General features: G+C 58.7%; 1 protein-coding gene across 1 annotated transcript; it reads left to right on the plus strand.

Moving 5' to 3' along the window:
• Positions 1-11976: 11976 nt before the first annotated feature.
• LOC309802961 (germ cell-less protein-like 1) lies at positions 11977-14183 on the plus strand (the record flags this gene model as incomplete). Its single annotated transcript, XM_082618807.1, is given in 3 exon segments — positions 11977-12456; positions 12855-12941; positions 12945-14183. Coding segments are annotated over 3 exon segments (1806 nt in total).
• Positions 14184-14847: the final 664 nt, after the last annotated feature.

Here is a 14847-nt window from a genome sequence, read left to right on the forward strand (position 1 = left end):
TTCGGCAGTGCGGGGAGGTCATGAAAGTGACTGTCCGTGCCCAGACCGTGTGCAGCTACGACTACTCTGCTGAAAGCTACGGGCTCCACACCGTCAGGACCATGTGTCTTCAGTGGCTGCTGGACAACATGATGACCCAGTGTAGCGAGCAGCTAGTGCGAGAAGTCAGCCTGGATCTCATGAAAGAGGTCATTGCCTCTTCAGAGCTCTTGGTGATGGGGGTGGAGATGGACGTGTACACCATGCTGAAAAAGTGGATGATCTTGCAGCTGCAGCTGACATAGAGGGGCCCGCACAGGGCCCTATTGCCTGACACCGACTCATGGTTTGCCAGGTCCAGGAGGGATTTGGAGGGCACCCCTTGCCTGGAGACCGAGCAGGGCAGAGCCTTCGTGCCAGGGTTCCAGCAGCTGTGGTTTGCCTACATAATCTGCGACTCGGCGTCAGCATGCGTCATCCACCAGCGTGCGCTGATCCCAGCCGCTTGGTTGTGTCCAGTGTACAAAGAGTGTTTTCTTGGCCCCCTCTGGGCTAAGCAGACCAGAGAGCTCTGGCCCGTGGACGTCTACGGGTCCGACCCGCAGGGGAACAGCATGCGGTGCGGGGGCCAGCTCCACAGGCACAAGCATTGCAGCTGGCGGTGGGAAGGCTTCAACTTCAGCTGGGACCTGGTGGTGTGCTACGCCAACCAGCACATCATTTTCCGGTACAGCGCGCCCAACAACTCCTACAGCCTCGGGGTCAGCCTACTCGAGAAGAGAAAGGTCGCGAGCCGCCTGGGCCTGTCCTCCGTGGACAGGGATGGGAGAGCCGTTTTCAGGAAGGACACAGGATACCAGAGGCTTTCCCTGAGAGAGGATCAAGAGCTAGAGGTAATGAACCTGGGAATCCAGTGCGTCGTTTTCCCCATCCATGTGGCCTGTAACTTCCTGTACCTCCACTGAGAGGGGTGTTGCCCAGAGTGAGGACCCGTGCAGTATCTCATGTGGCTTAGCATATCGTCCTCTGGCGAGATCATTAGAGCAAACGTCCTAGTATTCAGCAGCTCTCTGGGCTGAGCTCGTGCCCGGGCCAACGGCGCCTGGAGAGGAAGCTTGTCCACTGCACCACTGAGGTATAGGCCATGGGAGCACGAAGCAGTCAGATGCCATGGCACTGTTGGGGGCGTGACCCAGAGGAGCCAGGTGCCACTGGTGGGGAGGAGGAGGCAGTAGTGGCAGAAGGAAAGGAACGGAAGGAGAGTGAAAAGGCCAGACCCGCCGCTCATCAGTGGAGCCACAAGCGGAAGAGAGGCCCAAGGGGGCCGCTCACAAAAAAGCCCCACCGGAAACGTGCTCAAGATCGTCCAGGGTCCGTTTAGGAGGCACTCGTCCTGAGAGGAGAACAGAGCGACGTGCGGATCAGCGCACTGGGGGAAGAGTGGAACTTGCATAGGGTCTACTTGTGCCAGTCAAGGTACTTTGCTAGCATGTTCAGGGGCGCTTGGTGGGAGACAAACATGGATACTATCGAGTCGCAGATGCCTGACGAGAACATTGATCGTGAGGCACTGCACGAGGCTTTCGGTGCCCTGTACCGAGGCTCCATTTTCATCCCACCCGGTCGAGTCGTCGCCATCCTGGCCACAGCCAGCATGTTGCAGCTGGACGAGGTGATTCGGCAGTGCGGGGAGGTCATGAAAGTGACTGTCCGTGCCCAGACCGTGTGCAGCTACGACTACTCTGCTGAAAGCTACGGGCTCCACACCGTCAGGACCATGTGTCTTCAGTGGCTGCTGGACAACATGATGACCCAGTGGAGCGAGCAGCTAGTGCGAGAAGTCAGCCTGGATCTCATGAAAGAGGTCATTGCCTCTTCAGAGCTCTTGGTGATGGGGGTGGAGATGGACGTGTACACCATGCTGAAAAAGTGGATGATCTTGCAGCTGCAGCTGACATAGAGGGGCCCGCACAGGGCCCTATTGCCTGACACCGACTCATGGTTTGCCAGGTCCAGGAGGGATTTGGAGGGCACCCCTTGCCTGGAGACCGAGCAGGGCAGAGCCTTCGTGCCAGGGTTCCAGCAGCTGTGGTTTGCCTACATAATCTGCGACTCGGCGTCAGCATGCGTCATCCACCAGCGTGCGCTGATCCCAGCCGCTTGGTTGTGTCCAGTGTACAAAGAGTGTTTTCTTGGCCCCCTCTGGGCTAAGCAGACCAGAGAGCTCTGGCCCGTGGACGTCTACGGGTCCGACCCGCAGGGGAACAGCATGCGGTGCGGGGGCCAGCTCCACAGGCACAAGCATTGCAGCTGGCGGTGGGAAGGCTTCAACTTCAGCTGGGACCTGGGGGTGTGCTACGCCAACCAGCACATCATTTTCCGGTACAGCGCGCCCAACAACTCCTACAGCCTCGGGGTCAGCCTACTCGAGAAGAGAAAGGTCGCGAGCCGCCTGGGCCTGTCCTCCGTGGACAGGGATGGGAGAGCCGTTTTCAGGAAGGACACAGGATACCAGAGGCTTTCCCTGAGAGAGGATCAAGAGCTAGAGGTAATGAACCTGGAAATCCAGTGCGTCGTTTTCCCCATCCATGTGGCCTGTAACTTCCTGTACCTCCACTGAGAGGGGTGTTGCCCAGAGTGAGGACCCGTGCAGTATCTCATGTGGCTTAGCATATCGTCCTCTGGCGAGATCATTAGAGCAAACGTCCTAGTATTCAGCAGCTCTCTGGGCTGAGCTCGTGCCCGGGCCAACGGCGCCTGGAGAGGAAGCTTGTCCACTGCACCACTGAGGTATAGGCCATGGGAGCACGAAGCAGTCAGATGCCATGGCACTGTTGGGGGCGTGACCCAGAGGAGCCAGGTGCCACTGGTGGGGAGGAGGAGGCAGTAGTGGCAGAAGGAAAGGAACGGAAGGAGAGTGAAAAGGCCAGACCCGCCGCTCGTCAGTGGAGCCACAAGCGGAAGAGAGGCCCAAGGGGGCCGCTCACAAAAAAGCCCCACCGGAAACGTGCTCAAGATCGTCCAGGGTCCGTTTAGGAGGCACTCGTCCTGAGAGGAGAACAGAGCGACGTGCGGATCAGCGCACTGGGGGAAGAGTGGAACTTGCATAGGGTCTACTTGTGCCAGTCAAGGTACTTTGCTAGCATGTTCAGGGGCGCTTGGCGGGAGACAAACATGGATACTATTGAGTCGCAGATGCCTGACGAGAACATTGATCGTGAGGCACTGCACGAGGCTTTCGGTGCCCTGTACCGAGGCTCCATTTTCATCCCACCCGGTCGAGTCGTCGCCATCCTGGCCACAGCCAGCATGTTGCAGCTGGACGAGGTGATTCGGCAGTGCGGGGAGGTCATGAAAGTGACTGTCCGTGCCCAGACCGTGTGCAGCTACGACTACTCTGCTGAAAGCTACGGGCTCCACACCGTCAGGACCATGTGTCTTCAGTGGCTGCTGGACAACATGATGACCCAGTGTAGCGAGCAGCTAGTGCGAGAAGTCAGCCTGGATCTCATGAAAGAGGTCATTGCCTCTTCAGAGCTCTTGGTGATGGGGGTGGAGATGGACGTGTACACCATGCTGAAAAAGTGGATGATCTTGCAGCTGCAGCTGACATAGAGGGGCCCGCACAGGGCCCTATTGCCTGACACCGACTCATGGTTTGCCAGGTCCAGGAGGGATTTGGAGGGCACCCCTTGCCTGGAGACCGAGCAGGGCAGAGCCTTCGTGCCAGGGTTCCAGCAGCTGTGGTTTGCCTACATAATCTGCGACTCGGCGTCAGCATGCGTCATCCACCAGCGTGCGCTGATCCCAGCCGCTTGGTTGTGTCCAGTGTACAAAGAGTGTTTTCTTGGCCCCCTCTGGGCTAAGCAGACCAGAGAGCTCTGGCCCGTGGACGTCTACGGGTCCGACCCGCAGGGGAACAGCATGCGGTGCGGGGGCCAGCTCCACAGGCACAAGCATTGCAGCTGGCGGTGGGAAGGCTTCAACTTCAGCTGGGACCTGGTGGTGTGCTACGCCAACCAGCACATCATTTTCCGGTACAGCGCGCCCAACAACTCCTACAGCCTCGGGGTCAGCCTACTCGAGAAGAGAAAGGTCGCGAGCCGCCTGGGCCTGTCCTCCGTGGACAGGGATGGGAGAGCCGTTTTCAGGAAGGACACAGGATACCAGAGGCTTTCCCTGAGAGAGGATCAAGAGCTAGAGGTAATGAACCTGGGAATCCAGTGCGTCGTTTTCCCCATCCATGTGGCCTGTAACTTCCTGTACCTCCACTGAGAGGGGTGTTGCCCAGAGTGAGGACCCGTGCAGTATCTCATGTGGCTTAGCATATCGTCCTCTGGCGAGATCATTAGAGCAAACGTCCTAGTATTCAGCAGCTCTCTGGGCTGAGCTCGTGCCCGGGCCAACGGCGCCTGGAGAGGAAGCTTGTCCACTGCACCACTGAGGTATAGGCCATGGGAGCACGAAGCAGTCAGATGCCATGGCACTGTTGGGGGCGTGACCCAGAGGAGCCAGGTGCCACTGGTGGGGAGGAGGAGGCAGTAGTGGCAGAAGGAAAGGAACGGAAGGAGAGTGAAAAGGCCAGACCCGCCGCTCATCAGTGGAGCCACAAGCGGAAGAGAGGCCCAAGGGGGCCGCTCACAAAAAAGCCCCACCGGAAACGTGCTCAAGATCGTCCAGGGTCCGTTTAGGAGGCACTCGTCCTGAGAGGAGAACAGAGCGACGTGCGGATCAGCGCACTGGGGGAAGAGTGGAACTTGCATAGGGTCTACTTGTGCCAGTCAAGGTACTTTGCTAGCATGTTCAGGGGCGCTTGGTGGGAGACAAACATGGATACTATCGAGTCGCAGATGCCTGACGAGAACATTGATCGTGAGGCACTGCACGAGGCTTTCGGTGCCCTGTACCGAGGCTCCATTTTCATCCCACCCGGTCGAGTCGTCGCCATCCTGGCCACAGCCAGCATGTTGCAGCTGGACGAGGTGATTCGGCAGTGCGGGGAGGTCATGAAAGTGACTGTCCGTGCCCAGACCGTGTGCAGCTACGACTACTCTGCTGAAAGCTACGGGCTCCACACCGTCAGGACCATGTGTCTTCAGTGGCTGCTGGACAACATGATGACCCAGTGGAGCGAGCAGCTAGTGCGAGAAGTCAGCCTGGATCTCATGAAAGAGGTCATTGCCTCTTCAGAGCTCTTGGTGATGGGGGTGGAGATGGACGTGTACACCATGCTGAAAAAGTGGATGATCTTGCAGCTGCAGCTGACATAGAGGGGCCCGCACAGGGCCCTATTGCCTGACACCGACTCATGGTTTGCCAGGTCCAGGAGGGATTTGGAGGGCACCCCTTGCCTGGAGACCGAGCAGGGCAGAGCCTTCGTGCCAGGGTTCCAGCAGCTGTGGTTTGCCTACATAATCTGCGACTCGGCGTCAGCATGCGTCATCCACCAGCGTGCGCTGATCCCAGCCGCTTGGTTGTGTCCAGTGTACAAAGAGTGTTTTCTTGGCCCCCTCTGGGCTAAGCAGACCAGAGAGCTCTGGCCCGTGGACGTCTACGGGTCCGACCCGCAGGGGAACAGCATGCGGTGCGGGGGCCAGCTCCACAGGCACAAGCATTGCAGCTGGCGGTGGGAAGGCTTCAACTTCAGCTGGGACCTGGGGGTGTGCTACGCCAACCAGCACATCATTTTCCGGTACAGCGCGCCCAACAACTCCTACAGCCTCGGGGTCAGCCTACTCGAGAAGAGAAAGGTCGCGAGCCGCCTGGGCCTGTCCTCCGTGGACAGGGATGGGAGAGCCGTTTTCAGGAAGGACACAGGATACCAGAGGCTTTCCCTGAGAGAGGATCAAGAGCTAGAGGTAATGAACCTGGAAATCCAGTGCGTCGTTTTCCCCATCCATGTGGCCTGTAACTTCCTGTACCTCCACTGAGAGGGGTGTTGCCCAGAGTGAGGACCCGTGCAGTATCTCATGTGGCTTAGCATATCGTCCTCTGGCGAGATCATTAGAGCAAACGTCCTAGTATTCAGCAGCTCTCTGGGCTGAGCTCGTGCCCGGGCCAACGGCGCCTGGAGAGGAAGCTTGTCCACTGCACCACTGAGGTATAGGCCATGGGAGCACGAAGCAGTCAGATGCCATGGCACTGTTGGGGGCGTGACCCAGAGGAGCCAGGTGCCACTGGTGGGGAGGAGGAGGCAGTAGTGGCAGAAGGAAAGGAACGGAAGGAGAGTGAAAAGGCCAGACCCGCCGCTCGTCAGTGGAGCCACAAGCGGAAGAGAGGCCCAAGGGGGCCGCTCACAAAAAAGCCCCACCGGAAACGTGCTCAAGATCGTCCAGGGTCCGTTTAGGAGGCACTCGTCCTGAGAGGAGAACAGAGCGACGTGCGGATCAGCGCACTGGGGGAAGAGTGGAACTTGCATAGGGTCTACTTGTGCCAGTCAAGGTACTTTGCTAGCATGTTCAGGGGCGCTTGGCGGGAGACAAACATGGATACTATTGAGTCGCAGATGCCTGACGAGAACATTGATCGTGAGGCACTGCACGAGGCTTTCGGTGCCCTGTACCGAGGCTCCATTTTCATCCCACCCGGTCGAGTCGTCGCCATCCTGGCCACAGCCAGCATGTTGCAGCTGGACGAGGTGATTCGGCAGTGCGGGGAGGTCATGAAAGTGACTGTCCGTGCCCAGACCGTGTGCAGCTACGACTACTCTGCCGAAAGCTACGGGCTCCACACCGTCAGGACCATGTGTCTTCAGTGGCTGCTGGACAACATGATGACCCAGTGTAGCGAGCAGCTAGTGCGAGAAGTCAGCCTGGATCTCATGAAAGAGGTCATTGCCTCTTCAGAGCTCTTGGTGATGGGGGTGGAGATGGACGTGTACACCATGCTGAAAAAGTGGATGTTCTTGCAGCTGCAGCCGACATGGAGGGGCCCGCGCAGGGCCCTATTGCCTGACACCGACCCATGGTTTGCCAGGTCCAGGAGGGATTCGGAGGGCACCCCTTTCCTGGAGACCGAGCAGGGCAGATCCTTCGTGCCAGTGTTCCAGCAGCTGCGGTTTGCCTACATAATCTGCGACTCGGCGTCAGCATGCGTCATCCACCAGCGTGCGCTGATCCCTGCCGCTTGGTTGTGTCCAGTGTACAAAGAGTGTTTTCTTGGCCCCCTCTGGGCTAAGCAGACCAGAGAGCTCTGGCCCGTGGACGTCTACGGGTCCGACCCGCAGGGGAACAGCATGCGGTGCGGGGGCCAGCTCCACAGGCACAAGCAGTACGGCTGGCGGTGGGAAGGCTTCAACTTCAGCTGGGACCTGGGGGTGTGCTACGCCAACCAGCACATCATTTTCCGGTACAGCGCGCCCAACAACTCCTACAGCCTCGGGGTCAGCCTACTCGAGAAGAGAAAGGTCGCGAGCCGCCTGGGCCTGTCCTCCGTGGACAGGGATGGGAGCGCCGTTTTCAGGAAGGACACAGGATACCAGAGGCTTTCCCTGAGAGAGGATCAAGAGCTAGAGGTAATGAACCTGGAAAACCAATGCGTCGTTTTCCCCATCCATGTGGCCTGTAACTTCCTGTACCTCCACTGAGAGGGGTGTTGCCCAGAGTGAGGACCCGTGCAGTATCTCATGTGGCTTAGCATGGCGTCCTCTGGCGAGACCGTTAGAGCAAACGTCCTAGTACTCAGCAGCACTCTGGGCTGAGCTCGTGCCCGGGCCAAAGGCGCCTGGAGAGGAAGCTTGTCCACTGCACCACTGAGGTATAGGCCATGGGAGCACGAAGCAGTCAGATGCCATGGCACTGGTGGGGGCGTGACCCAGAGGAGCCAGGTGCCACTGGTGGGGAGGAGGAGGCAGTAGTGGCAGAAAGAAAGGAACGGAAGGAGAGTGAAGAGGCCAGACCCGCCGCCCGTCAGTGGAGCCACAAGCGGAAGAGAGGCCCAAGGGGGCCGCTCACAAAAAAGCCCCACCGGAAACGTGCTCAAGATCGTCCAGGGTCCGTTTAGGAGGCACTCGTCCTGAGAAGAGAACAGAGCGACGTGCGGATCAGCGCACTGGGGGAAGAGTGGAACTTGCATAGGGTCTACTTGTGCCAGTCAAGGTACTTTGCTAGCATGTTCAGGGGCGCTTGGCGGGAAACAAAATGGATACTATTGAGTCGCAGATGCCTGACGAGAACATTGATCGTGAGGCACTGCACGAGGCTTTCGGTGCCCTGTACCGAGGCTCCATTTTCATCCCACCCGGTCGAGTCGTCGCCATCCTGGCCACAGCCAGCATGTTGCAGCTGGACGAGGTGATTCGGCAGTGCGGGGAGGTCATGAAAGTGACTGTCCGTGCCCAGACCGTGTGCAGCTACGACTACTCTGCTGAAAGCTACGGGCTCCACACCGTCAGGACCATGTGTCTTCAGTGGCTGCTGGACAACATGATGACCCAGTGTAGCGAGCAGCTAGTGCGAGAAGTCAGCCTGGATCTCATGAAAGAGGTCATTGCCTCTTCAGAGCTCTTGGTGATGGGGGTGGAGATGGACGTGTACACCATGCTGAAAAAGTGGATGATCTTGCAGCTGCAGCTGACATAGAGGGGCCCGCACAGGGCCCTATTGCCTGACACCGACTCATGGTTTGCCAGGTCCAGGAGGGATTTGGAGGGCACCCCTTTCCTGGAGACCGAGCAGGGCAGAGCCTTCGTGCCAGGGTTCCAGCAGCTGCGGTTTGCCTACATAATCTGCGATTCGACGTCAGCACACGTCATCCACCAGCATGCGCTGATCCCTGCCGCTTGGTTGTGTCCAGTGTACAAAGAGTGTTTTCTTGGACCCCTCTGGGCTAAGCAGACCAGAGAGCTCTGGCCCGTGGACGTCTACGGGTCCGACTCCCAGGGGAACAGCATGCGGTGCGGGGGCCTGCTCCACAGGCACAAGCAATGCAGCTGGCGGTGGGAAGGCTTCAACTTCAGCTGGGACCTGGTGGTGGGCTACGCCAACCAGCACATCATTTTCTGGTACAGTGCGCCCAACAACTCCTACAGCCTCGGGGTCAGCCTACTCGAGCAGAGAAAGGTCGCGTGCCGCCTGCGCCTGTCCTCCGTGGACAGGGATGGGAGAGCCGTTTTCAGGAAGGACACAGGATACCAGAGGCTTTCCCTGAGAGAGGATCAAGAGCTAGAGGTAATGAACCTGGAAATCCAGTGCGTCGTTTTCCCCATCCATGTGGCCTGTAACTTCCTGTACCTCCACTGAGAGGGGTGTTGCCCAGAGTGAGGACCCGTGCAGTATCTCATGTGGCTTAGCATGGCGTCCTCTGGCGATACCGTTAGAGCAAACGTCCTAGTACTCAGCAGCACTCTGGGCTGAGCTCGTGCCCGGGCCAAAGGCGCCTGGAGAGGAAGCTTGTCCACTGCACCACTGAGGTATAGGCCATGGGAGCACGAAGCAGTCAGATGCCATGGCACTGGTGGGGGCGTGACCCAGAGGAGCCACGTGCCACTGGTGGGGAGGAGGAGGCAGTAGTGGCAGAAAGAAAGGAACGGAAGGAGAGTGAAAAGGCCAGACCCGCCGCTCGTCAGTGGAGCCACAAGCGGAAGAGAGGCCCAGGGGGGCCGCTCACAAAAACGCCCCACCGGAAACGTGCTCATGATCGTCCAGGGTCCGTTTAGGAGGCATTCGTCCTGAGAGGAGAACAGAGCGACGTGCGGATCAGCGCACTGGGGGAAGAGTGGAACTTGCATAGGGTCTACTTGTGCCAGTCAAGGTACTTTGCTAGCATGTTCAGGGGCGCTTGGCAGGACACAAACATGGATAGTATTGAGTCGCAGATGCCTGACGAGAACATTGATCGTGAGGCACTGCACGAGGCTTTCGGTGCCCTGTACCTAGGCTCCATTTTCATCCCACCCGGTCGAGTCGTCGCCATCCTGGCCACAGCCAGCATGTTGCAGCTGGACGAGGTGATTCGGCAGTGCGGGGAGGTCATGAAAGTGACTGTCCGTGCCCAGACCGTGTGCAGCTACGACTACTCTGCTGAAAGCTACGGGCTCCACACCGTCAGGACCATGTGTCTTCAGTGGCTGCTGGACAACATGATGACCCAGTGGAGCGAGCAGCTAGTGCGAGAAGTCAGCCTGGATCTCATGAAAGAGGTCATTGCCTCTTCAGAGCTCTTGGTGATGGGGGTGGAGATGGACGTGTACACCATGCTGAAAAAGTGGATGTTCTTGCAGCTGCAGCCGACATGGAGGGGCCCGCGCAGGGCCCTATTGCCTGACACCGACTCATGGTTTGCCAGGTCCAGGAGGGATTCGGAGGGCACCCCTTTCCTGGAGACCGAGCAGGGCAGAGCCTTCGTGCCAGTGTTCCAGCAGCTGCGGTTTGCCTACATAATCTGCGACTCGGCGTCAGCACGCGTCATCCACCAGTATGCGCTGATCCCTGCCACTTGGTTGTGTCCAGTGTACAAAGAGAGTTTTCTTGGCCCCCTCTGGGCTAAGCAGACCAGAGAGCTCTGGCCCGTGGACGTCTACGGGTCCGACCCGCAGGGGAACAGCATGCGGTGCGGGGGCCAGCTCCACAGGCACAAGCAATGCGGCTGGCGGTGGGAAGGCTTCAACTTCAGCTGGGACCTGGTGGTGTGCTACGCCAACCAGCACATCATTTTCTGGTACAGCGCGCCCAACAACTCCTACAGCCTCGGGGTCAGCCTACTCGAGCAGAGAAAGGTCGCGTGCCGCCTGCGCCTGTCCTCCGTGGACAGGGATGGGAGAGCCGTTTTAAGGAAGGACACAGGATACCAGAGGCTTTCCCTGAGAGAGGATCAAGAGCTAGAGGTAATGAACCTGGAATACCAATACGTGGTTTTCCCCATCCATGTGGCCTATAACTTCCTGTACCTCCACTGAGAGGGGTGTTGCCCAGAGTAAGGACCCGTGCAGTATCTCATGTGGCTTAGCATGGCGTCCTCTGGCGAGATCATTAGAGCAAACGCCCTAGTACTCAGCAGCACTCTGGGCTGAGCTCGTGCCCGGGCCAAAGGCGCCTGGAGAGGAAGCTTGTCCACTGCACCACTGAGGTATAGGCCATGGGAGCACGAAGCAGTCAGATGCCATGGCACTGTTGGGGGCGTGACCCAGAGGAGCCAGGTGCCACTGGTGGGGAGGAGGAGGCAGTAGTGGCAGAAAGAAAGGAACGGAAGGAGAGTGAAAAGGCCAGACCCGCCGCTCGTCAGTGGAGCCACAAGCGGAAGAGAGGCCCAGGGGGGCCGCTCACAAAAACGCCCCACCGGAAACGTGCTCAAGATCGTCCAGGGTCCGTCTAGGAGGCACTCGTCCTGAGAGGAGAACAGAGCGACGTGCGGATCAGCGCACTGGGGGAAGAGTGGAACTTGCATAGGGTCTACTTGTGCCAGTCAAGGTACTTTGCTAGCATGTTCAGGGGCGCTTGGCGGGAGACAAACATGGATACTATTGAGGCGCAGATGCCTGACGAGAACATTGATCGCGAGGCACTGCACGAGGCTTTCGGTACCCTGTACCGAGGCTCCATTTTCATCCAACCCGGTCGAGTCGTCGCCATCCTGGCCACAGCCAGCATGTAGCAGCTGGACGAGGTGATTCGGCAGTGCGGGGAGGTCATGAAAGTGACTGTCCGTGCCCAGACCGTGTGCAGCTACGACTACTCTGCTGAAAGCTACGGGCTCCACACCGTCAGGACCATGTGTCTTCAGTGGCTGCTGGACAACATGATGACCCAGTGGAGCGAGCAGCTAGTGCGAGAAGTCAGCCTGGATCTCATGAAAGAGGTCATTGCCTCTTCAGAGCTCTTGGTGATGGGGGTGGAGATGGACGTGTACACCATGCTGAAAAAGTGGATGATCTTGCAGCTGCAGCCGACATGGAGGGGCCCGCGCAGGGCCCTATTGCCTGACACCGACTCATGGTTTGCCAGGTCCAGGAGGGATTCGGAGGGCACCCCTTTCCTGGAGACCGAGCAGGGCAGAGCCTTAATGCCAGTGTTCCAGCAACTGCGGTTTGCCTACATAATCTGCGACTCGACGTCAGCACGCGTCATCCACCAGCGTGCGCAGAACCCAGCCGCTTGGTTGTGTCCAGTGTACAAAGAGTGTTTTCTTGGCCCCCTCTGGGCTAAGCAGACCAGAGAGCTCTGGCCCGTGGACGTCTACGGGTCCGACTCCCAGGGGAACAGCATGCGGTGCGGTGGCCAGCTCCACAGGCACAAGCAATGCAGCTGGCGGTGGGAAGGCTTCAACTTCAGCTGGGACCTGGTGGTGGGCTACGCCAACCAGCACATCATTTTCTGGTACAGCGCGCCCAACAACTCCTACAGCCTCGGGGTCAGCCTACTCGAGCAGAGAAAGGTCGCGTGCCGCCTGCGCCTGTCCTCCGTGGACAGGGATGGGAGAGCCGTTTTCAGGAAGGACACAGGATACCAGAGGCTTTCCCTGAGAGAGGATCAAGGGCTAGAGGTAAGGAACCTGGAATACCAATACGTGGTTTTCCCCATCCATGTGGCCTGTAACTTCCTGTACCTCCACTGAGAGGGGTGTTGCCCAGAGTGAGGACCCGTGCAGTATCTCATGTGGCTTAGCATGGCGTCCTCTGGCGAGACCGTTAGAGGAAACGTCCTAGTACTCAGCAGCACTCTGGGCTGAGCTCGTGCCCGGGCCAACGGCGCCTGGAGAGGAAGCTTGTCCAATGCACCACTGAGGTATAGGCCATGGGAGCACGAAGCAGTCAGATGCCATGGCACTGGTGGGGGCGTGACCCAGAGGAGCCAGGTGCCACTGGTGGGGAGGAGGAGGCAGTAGTGGCAGAAAGAAAGGAACGGAAGGAGAGTGAAAAGGCCAGACCCGCCGCTCATCAGTGGAGCCACAAGCGGAAGAGAGGCCCATGGGGGCCGCTCACAAAAAAGCCCCACCGGAAACGTGCTCAAGATCGTCCAGGGTCCGTTTAGGGGGCACTCGTCCTGAGAGGAGAACAGAGCGACGTGCGGATCAGCGCACTGGGGGAAGAGTGGAACTTGCATAGGATCTACTTGTGCCAGTCAAGGTACTTTGCTAGCATGTTCAGGGGCGCCTGGCGGGAGACAAACATGGATACTATTGAGTCGCAGATGCCTGACGAGAACATTGATCGCGAGGCACTGCACGAGGCTTTCGGTGCCCTGGACCGAGGCTCCATTTTCATCCCACCCGGTCGAGTCGTCGCCATCCTGGCCACAGCCAGCATGTTGCAGCTGGACGAGGTGATTCGGCAGTGCGGGGAGGTCATGAAAGTGACTGTCCATGCCCAGACCGTGTGCAGCTACGACTACTCTGCTGAAAGCTACGGGCTCCACACAGTCAGGACCATGTGTCTTCAGTGGCTGCTGGACAACATGATGACCCAGTGTAGCGAGCAGCTAGTGCGAGAAGTCAGCCTGGATCTCATGAAAGAGGTCACTGCCTCTTCAGAGCTCTTGGTGATGGGGGTGGAGATGGACGTGTACACCATGCTGAAAAAGTGGATGTTCTTGCAGCTGCAGCCGACATGGAGGGGCCCGCGCAGGGCCCTATTGCCTGACACCGACTCATGGTTTGCCAGGTCCAGGAGGGATTCGGAGGGCACCCCTTTCCTGGAGACCGAGCAGGGCAGAGCCTTCGTGCCAGGGTTCCAGCAGCTGCGGTTTGCCTACATAATCTGCGACCCGACGTCAGCACGCGTCATCCACCAGCATGCGCTGATCCCTGCCGCTTGGTTGTGTCCAGTGTACAAAGAGTGTTTTCTTGGCCCCCTCTGGGCTAAGCAGACCAGAGAGCTCTGGCCCGTGGACGTCTACGGGTCCGACTCCCAGGGGAACAGCATGCGGTGCGGGGGCCAGCTCCACAGGCACAAGCAATGCAGCTGGCGGTGGGAAGGCTTCAACTTCAGCTGGGACCTGGTGGTGTGCTACGCCAACCAGCACATCATTTTCTGGTACAGCGCGCCCAACAACTCCTACAGCCTCGGGGTCAGCCTACTCGAGCAGAGAAAGGTCGCGTGCCCCCTGCGCCTGTCCTCCGTGGACAGGGATGGGAGAGCCGTTTTCAGGAAGGACACAGGATACCAGAGGCTTTCCCTGAGAGAGGATCAAGAGCTAGAGGTAATGAACCTGGAAATCCAGTGCGTCGTTTTCCCCATCCATGTGGCCTGTAACTTCCTGTACCTCCACTGAGAGGGGTGTTGCCCAGAGTGAGGACCCGTGCAGTATCTCATGTGGCTTAGCATGGCGTCCTCTGGCGAGACCGTTAGAGCAAACGTCCTAGTACTCAGCAGCACTCTGGGCTGAGCTCGTGCCCGGGCCAAAGGCGCCTGGAGAGGAAGCTTGTCCACTGCACCACTGAGGTATAGGCCATGGGAGCACGAAGCAGTCAGATGCCATGGCACTGGTGGGGGCGTGACCCAGAGGAGCCAGGTGCCACTGGTGGGGAGGAGGAGGCAGTAGTGGCAGAAAGAAAGGAACGGAAGGAGAGTGAAAAGGCCAGACCCGCCGCTCGTCAGTGGAGCCACAAGCGGAAGAGAGGCCCAGGGGGGCCGCTCACAAAAACGCCCCACCGGAAACGTGCTCATGATCGTCCAGGGTCCGTTTAGGAGGCATTCGTCCTGAGAGGAGAACAGAGCGACGTGTGGATCAGCGCACTGGGGGAAGAGTGGAACTTGCATAGGGTCTACTTGTGCCAGTCAAGGTACTTTGCTAGCATGTTCAGGGGCGCTTGGCAGGACACAAACATGGATAGTATTGAGTCGCAGATGCCTGACGAGAACATTGATCGTGAGGCACTGCACGAGGCTTTCGGTGCCCTGTACCTAGGCTCCATTTTCATCCCACCCGGTCGAGT

This window comes from Mesoplodon mirus, assembly GCF_964341445.2.
Source record: "Mesoplodon mirus genome assembly, chromosome: 4".
NCBI classification, from domain to species: domain Eukaryota; kingdom Metazoa; phylum Chordata; class Mammalia; order Artiodactyla; family Ziphiidae; genus Mesoplodon; species Mesoplodon mirus.